General features: G+C 36.0%; 1 protein-coding gene across 1 annotated transcript; it reads left to right on the top strand.

Annotated features, from left to right (window-relative positions):
• Positions 1-243: 243 nt before the first annotated feature.
• LOC142597934 (14-3-3 protein gamma-B-like) lies at positions 244-1,631 on the top strand. Its single transcript, XM_075734936.1, has one exon. The coding sequence runs from the start codon at positions 244-246 to the stop codon at positions 1,000-1,002; it is 759 nt and encodes a 252-aa protein (XP_075591051.1). The 3' UTR covers positions 1,003-1,631.
• The last annotated feature ends 6,973 nt before the right edge of the window (positions 1,632-8,604 follow it).

Below are 8,604 nucleotides of genomic sequence, written 5' to 3'. Positions count from 1 at the left end.
AATTAAAATAGCACCTTTATTCACGGCCTCTATAACTTGATTTCCACGTACGTGGCTATTCAATCAAAAAAGCATTATATTTTTTGTAAATATGTGCAAAACGAAATGAGTGACGTGTCTAATCAAGTCTAGCTCTTGTCGAGTCTTAAAAAAAGCATGTGTGTGTAACCAATAAAAATCTAATATTATTTTATGTGTATTTATTAGGTATTTAACAATATTTTTGTAAAATCAACATTGCTTATGTCCGACGAAGTAAACTCTCTCATAATCAAAGCGAAAATCGCTGAACAAGCGGAACGATATGATGAAATGAAAGAATTTATGAAATCAGTGGTTAAAATACACAAGTACCAATTAAGCTTAGAAGAACGAAACTTATTGTCTGTTGCATTTAAGAACTCCGTAGGCTTTAGAAGATCTTCGCTTCGCGTTATAAACACTATTGCTAAGCAACAACAAAAACGCAACCCAGAAATGAACATGGACATCATTAACGAGTACGAAAAAACTGTCATTAACGAACTTTCTGAAATTTGCCACGAAATAATCAATCTGTTAGACAACGAAATACTTTCCGATGACAGCAAACTAAACACCGAAGCAAAAGTCTTTTTCTGGAAAATGAAGGCTGACTACTTCAGATATCTTGCTGAATTCACTTCAGGTGAAGAACACACCAAGAGTTCAGAAGCTTCTGCCAAGGCGTACAAAGAGGCTACTGAACTAGCAGAAGAGCTTCCTACTACCAACCCGGTCAGGCTAGGTCTCGCTCTCAATTATTCCGTTTTCTACTACGAAATAGCCAATAACCAAACTGAAGCATGCCAAATCGCCAAAAACGCATTTGACAACGCTATCAGCCAACTGGAAACAGTGCAAGACGACACTTACCGAGATAGCACTCTCATCATGCAGTTACTTCGTGACAACCTCACGCTTTGGAGTAGCGAGCAAGACAGTAAGGTAGAGAAGTCCAGTCCAGAATCAAAAAAAGACTAAAACCAACGTCTCGATGCACCGATCGGATAGACCACCTACTTTATGCCGATTTTTTCGTTTCTCAGCTTCGCAACTGTAAACTGATCATCGAGTTCAGCTAAAACAGCTGTTTTGTTTTCCGCACCTAATGGGCAGTAACATTATTTTAATACTTTAGCATCATGTTAAAAATATAAACCCGTGCTAGATATAAAATGCATAAATAAATATAATTAAAGCACGTAAATATTAGATATGATAAAGATTTATTAAGCGAATCGTATTTAAGCGTTATTAATGTTACAAACTGTAACAAACAATGTACATTGTTCGCAAAAAATAGACACTGTTTAATTGCCTTTTCTTCTAAATTGAGAATCGTTTTCGAGAGCCGATTTTCCGCCGGTTGGTCGGGCTAGCACGTTGTTGCAAGAACTACAGTGGACAACAGATGAGCAGTGAGAGAAAATGGTCTGGATTCTGTAGCAGTTTCCGCATTTTACGTCGTTGAAGTACGAGACATTAGAAGGAATCAGTCGCTTCAATTTGTGCTTTCTAAGCTCGGCTTGTTTTGTAGGTCTCGCAAGGTCGATAGTCTGCATAGCGTTAGTAATGAGTCGGTTGAATTATCAATAAAAAAAAAAAACTGTTTTGTCACGCCGAGCAAAGAATTTGCTTTTAAAAAATTATATTTTCGTCCATACTTTATCGATTCAATTTTGTTTACCGGGCTCTTTGGCTCTCCTCGTTTCGTGCTGCTGTTTATTATTTTTTACTTATTTTTTCATTGCTTTAAATTTCATTTCCCGCTATTCTCTTGGAAAGTTTATTTGAGAGAAAATCTTAACTTTGCGCAGTCTGAAAAGAATCGAGCTGCTGCTAAATTTGGTTTTTAACTTATGGCCGCCTCTAACGAATTCTCGAATGTAAACATAGCACGGTATAGCGACATCGCAACTAGCAGAGATACTGTCGCAAGTTTTCTTCCAGACATTCTTTTTTTCATCAAATCTTTTTCAAGCGCCATTTACACGCAAAACATTTCTTTCGAGCTCAAAATTTTTCTTGCACATTACATAATCTTTTGCATAAGTTACTCATTCATAACTCCTACCAACTATCAGGTTTACGAATTGCTTGTTAAGCCTTTTGAAGAGAATGTGACAGAGGATTTGCAGAAATTATTTAACTCCACACTCAATTATTTGACTTCTACTGCCTATTCGGCGCTCAATTCTCAAGAATTTAAACTCATACTTACACTACTCGGGGCTAACTGTTGGTACCCATTTTGTGAACAAAACAATTTTTCAGATCTAGAATCCGTGAGCGTATCCATTCCTAAATGTTATAGGCATGTAGCGAAGATTTATGAAGAACTAAGCCCCGACACTATTGTTGCCCGGTTGCCATGGCTTGTCGGAGCATACACAACTTTTTACATCCCTGCTCGACTGCTTCTGTATCAAATCTTCCAGTCGAGCAACAAATATTCAGTTTTTCTCAATCCAAGTTTGCCTACGTTCGTTTCTGAAGATACAAGTGAAAAGTTGATTCAATTATTTTGTTGTTATTTAGAATCAAAACCCATACGAGAGTTTTTACTTCCCCTAATGGAGACCACAAAAGTCGTGTATTTCTTGCTTTCAGAGGATCTTTTTGTTAAAAAGCACTATATTTATTTTAGAAAGCTGATTTGGCTTTATTTTAAACAATCATTTATTTCGTTAGCCAGCTTAGCTTACAACGATAAACAACTTTACGCCCTGCAAAGGTATTTGATTATAAACTACATGAAGCCCATCTTTTACTCAAATGTACTGCTGGATCAACTTTCTGAAAGAAGGTATGTTCTGGAATTAGCTAACGACTTTGATAGTGATTATTGGCTAGAAGTTACCAAAACCATCGAAAACAACACGTTTCTAAACAATGCATCTACTTTACTCACTAAACTGTTTATCGAAAAAGACTCAAGTGACTCCCGCTCCGAAAACGTAAGTTTTATAAAAAACCAGTATTTGAAAACCACATTTTACGAAAATCTGTTGTTTAAACTTTTTCCAGGCGACACTCTTCAGCCTTATTACTTTTTCATATTCCGTTTTCCGATTGAAAGTGATTTAGAAGTACTTACGTATCTAACACCGGAAGATTACAAATACTTAAGCGTTGATTATAGTGGTAATGAAACGAGAGAATATTTACGAGTCGATTTAATTAACAAGTTGCAGTTGTTTTTGCTCGAAAAATTACATTTCTGTTTTTGCACTTACATAAACAAACTATTCACTTGTTATAATCAATTTGTTAACGAACTTGAAGATTTAAAAGTAATTAATCATGACCAGAGCAGTAAGTTGTTGCGAGACCCTGACAATGGCATAACTGGTTGTCTAGAGTATTTAGTTGAATTTATCAAAGACCCTCATGTTTATTTTGTATCAAACACAAAAAAGAAAGAAGACACTATAATTGCTGAAAGAGTTATCAACGATCTTTCCGTCATACAAGCAACCATGTCTAGCATAAAACTCACTGACATAATTTTCTCTATTCAAATCAACCAACACGCTGGATGCAATAAAACTTCAGCGCTTGAAATAAATGATTACGTGGCTTTCATGATTATAGATAAAACACAACCTGAAGCCAGCGATAACTTCACTGATAAACCATCTGGTGTTAACTTCATGCGTTGCGGTAAGGTAGTTTCAGTTGAACAAAATATTATCGAAGTGTCGTTCGATTCGACTCAATATTTCACTGATATTAGAAATCAGATGGAAGAGAATTACAAAAATTTTGAAATACTTTATAAGTTCACGGACGATATGAAGATTCAAATCGATTACATCGATTGCTTAAATAATACTTATCGCTTAGACATGCTCAAGCAATTCGACTATAAAGATAATACTAATATGTCCACAAATGTTTCACAGGAATTTAATGTTAACACCATCGAAGTCGACTCTAGCATCGACAGAAACACGCAGTTAACCAATTTAATTTTGTCTGATATTAAGCCTACAAGCCAAAAGCAATATGTTTTCGAAGGATTTGAAAAACGCCAAAGTAAAAGTTCGCAAAAAGTGATCCTAATTGCTAGAAATAAAAGATCTATAATTTCTCTCTTCACTAAATTGTCAACGACAAGCCGTCAAGTTGTTCCATGCGTTTTTTTAACAACTAAAACCAAAAACAACTATAACAAATATTCTTTAAGTTCCAACAACAACAAGTACAAGAATTTCTTTGCAGAAATCCAGAAAGAAATTGATTCTTTATTTTTAGAATTTGCAGAATTTACGAACAGCCAACCCAAGTTTTTGTATTTTTTTATTAACGAACATATCATTGACAAAATTCATCAGTCTTTATCACTAGCAGAAGCAATCAAAAATCAATCTGACACTAGTTCATTTGATCTAGATACTTTATTGCAGCAAACGTATAATTATTGTAAAAACGGTTATTGGACGTGCATAATAAGCAGAAACCAAGAGTTTTTAACTTCAAAGTATGGTTCGTCAACTATTTCACAAGATCTGTATTTATTGTTTTTCCCGTTTACTGCAAAACTAAAAATATTCGAAAACTCTGAATCTGCTGCTAATTTAGAGCTTATTGATACAAAAGTTGAAATTGAAAAATACTTAAATTATTGGTGTGAAGTACAGGAAAACCTATCTAATATTTATCAGTACAACGATTTGCTCGCTACGACAAATTTATCGTCAAACGGCCCAATCGAACATAAATGCACGTCGATCACGTCTTGCTTCTTTTACTCATATGTGGGCGTTACGATCGAAGAGCTACCCACTTATTTTAAATATCTTAGTCGACGTGATCCTGGTTGTAAATACTCCATAATCGTAGAAGACAGCAACGTGTGCAACGATGTGGAAAAATACATTTTATTAGAGCTTGTAAAAAGTTTAGACGTTAATAGTCTGTACTTGATTGATGATTTGGCACTTTCGAATTGCCATTTTTTTGACATCGTACCACAGAAGTCATATGTCTACGAATGGAACGCACTGCTTAAACTTTTCGTCAATAATAAACGAATCGTAAACAACACTTTTAATCTCTGTGAAAAAAATTCTCTTACGTTAAATAGTGAAATCGCTTCTTTATACAAATTCTTATACCAAAAACGTTTTAAAGAGAATGTAAACGTCAAGGACACTTTTTCTCCGGGTTTTGGATCAAATATTCATTTCTTACCTACAACCACACCTGATCACAGTTCCGAATTTGCACTATCTCACGCGAAAGGAATATTATCCGTACTTCTTTACATGTTTTTACTTAACTATCCAATGAATAAGATACATGTGATCGTTGTAAACACGGAAATAAAAAAACTTCTCAAAAAGTTAATCAAATACTTTCTTGTTGTAGAGGAAAAAAAAATTAAAAATATAAACAAGCTAAACGATGTGCAAATAATCCCACTAAAATACTGTTTTGGGCTAAACTGCCGACATATTTTGGTAGCAGTGGATTCTGTGTCAATTATAAACCGTAACCAAGCTTTTTTTAACTTATTGTTGCACTGCTTCGTGAGTTCGACTGATTCGATAACACTGATTGGCAACGAAAAAATGATTGCAGAAAGTTTTAAAAACTACGTAGATGATCAAATTATCTGTCTCTTGACACAACAATTATCAACTATGCTGCCTGCTCAAATAGATAACAAAGCATCCACACAACACAAAAAAATCTTAATTAACTCTTATGAAGAACTCTTAGGAATCTGCAAATATTTAATAAATAATTCGGTCAATTAGTAACATTTTAGAACGATTTAATAATAATTTATTTACACCAGAATCAATCACGTTGCTCGTTCGCACTGATGAGCGATCCGTTCTCTTTACTTGTACGTTGCAAAGTTAAATCTAGCTGCTAGATCACCGGACTTTTATACAAAGAAAATGTAAATTTAAAAGCCTTACACGAAAGCACTGCATCCCTCAACCGTACGTTTAACAACCAAATACTTTTTTAAGTTTTAATCAGCTTGTTGACAATTTCAATTGTCTATTTTATCTATGTAAGTTATATTTACTAGAGATATATTAGTATAAAAATTTCATTCCATCAGGTTATTCTCTCATGTTAATTCTGCTAATTTTGAATATTCGGCTGACTGTTCAAACAGTAGCTGTGGCTGGAGCCATATTAATGTTTATGCTTGCATGCATTGTGAGTTGGCTTTCCTTGGTAATTTTAATTAACACAGCAGATTTAAAAACCAAAATAAGTGACAATCAACTGACTTATAAATTAATTTACGGACAAATTTACAACTTAATTATTTATATATGGGGTACTTTAGGCTTGTTCAAACTGCTCAAAGTTTCATCAAGCTCAGACGTTCTCCTACAACTGCTGGTTAACAATAATTCACCAAGCGTCAACGGTTCTCCCATAGCTGCACCAACAGTTCTTTAACTTTCTATCAAGTCCCAAGACCCAAAATGTAGAGTGCAACAATTTTTTTATAATCCATCGAAAGCAATGAATTACCGTCGTTTTTTGAACTTAGCCATATTCACTACAATATCGAACGTCAACGCGAGATCTGTTCGATACCGAAGCCAGCTCTACTCGGAACCAGTAGTTTATGAAAGACCTGTCGATTTGTATACTCCATACGTTCCTGTAGAAACAGTGTTTGTAGGCAGTCGTCAAGGTCATGCATTATACAAGCCAGCCAACGAAGTAGCTCCAAGAATGCTAAGCCAAGCCTATCCTTCTAGTAACGGTGGTGTAACTGTTTCTAACAGAACCGTTTACAATGGTGAGATTAAGACAATGCCATTTGGAGTGGATGAAATCAACAAATATCACGTTCCAAGTGTGCAAAACCGAAGTTACTACGAACCACATAACAACTATTCATACAATTACGGTCGCTATTACGACGTGCTTCCATTTTCCTACCCTCATCACCATCATTGGAACACTCAAAACAACTGGCTAGAAAACATCTCCAACAATTTAAGTGAAATCGTTCACGATGTTGTATTCCCACACTCTAAATTTAGAAACAACATTGAAGACATAGAAAAAAGAATCGCAGAACTCAATTATCGCATTCAGGACATTGACAACGCCATCTTTCAACTCTCTAAGAGACAGAATGACGAAGACGCTATTTCATCGAACGAAGATCAAGTCCAAATCGCAAATCTGACACACGTTAAGAACATTCTAACCTCTCAAAAACAAAAAGATGAGATTGCCTTAGACATTCTCAGACGCCGTTCCATCAAATCTGAAAACGAAGACGATGACGAAAAATACGCAAATGAAGATAACGATGACTCTTCATTGTACGAGCAATCTAAGGTAAAAGATGACGATAATGATGATATCACATCTGACCAATATAACTCCACTAAAACCACCAGTAATCCCTACCACAAGTTAACTACCACAACTAAGGCTACGACAACTAAGGCTACGACAAAGCGCACCACTAAACATAATTCATACAATGAATCACACGAAGAAGAAAAAGAAGAACAATGATTTTTACACGATATAAAGCTTTAATTTATAATTATTTAACTATGATACTTTAATGCTATTAGTTCTTTTTACACATTTCTTAGATTTAATTTTGGATAGATTTGTAAACCCATTAACTCTTGTATTAACAGTTTACACGCGTAAGGAATGAAAATCTGGCTCACTTTCGGATTTCCAGGACACCCTGCGCAAGTAAAGTGGCCATGTTCAAAGTCAGCCACTGCAAACAATCCACACTGTTCACATACGTGCACTCGGTAGGCGTCGGATTGGTCAAACAGACGTTCCTTCAGCAGCTTGGCAGCTCCGTGGGAAATCATACAATCTCTCTCCATTTCTCCAAATCTAAAACCTCCTTCTCGTGATCGCCCTTCCATTGGCTGTCTGGTCAGAGCAGCCATTGGACCTCGTGCTCTGCTATGAATTTTGTCTTCAACCATGTGTTTCAGTCGTTGATAATAAGTAGGACCGAAATAAATCAAGTTAGCAAGTTGACAGCCTGTATATCCGTTATATAAGCGCTCGTTCCCGTACTCTTGATACCCTAGACTGGACAAGGCGCTAGCGATTGACTCCAATGTTTTTCCCTGGAATGGAGTTGCGTCACCATATCCCCCGGAAATAGCTTTGTATTTTCCAAGAAGACACTCGACTAGGTGCCCTATGGTCATTCTGGACGGGATAGCATGCGGGTTCATAATAATATCGGGAGTTATGCCTGACGAATTAAATGGCAAGTCTTCTTGGCGCAGCGTCAATCCGACGGTACCTTTTTGACCGTGCCTCGACGCAAATTTATCTCCTATCTGAGGAATTCTAATACTTCGAACTTTTACTTTTACTGTTTTCATTCCATTCACATTCTTGGTCACAAGTACGCTGTCGGCGACACCGTTTTCGCTTGAACGAAGCAATGTAGAAATATCTCTATGCGTTTTTTTTGTAAGTTTGATTTCGTCTGCAGATAAAGGAATCGTTTTGCCGATTATGACATCGTCTCCAAGTATGAAACTGCCAGGCTGTACTATTCCGTCGTCGTCCAGTTTCGAGTAATCTCCACGTTTTATA

Source organism: Dermatophagoides farinae, unplaced genomic scaffold (genome assembly GCF_024713945.1).
Source record: "Dermatophagoides farinae isolate YC_2012a unplaced genomic scaffold, ASM2471394v1 contig11, whole genome shotgun sequence".
In the NCBI taxonomy this organism is placed as follows: Eukaryota; Metazoa; Arthropoda; class Arachnida; order Sarcoptiformes; family Pyroglyphidae; genus Dermatophagoides; species Dermatophagoides farinae.
Note: the sequence above shows the minus strand (reverse complement) of the source record. Positions and strands in the feature narration are given on the sequence as shown.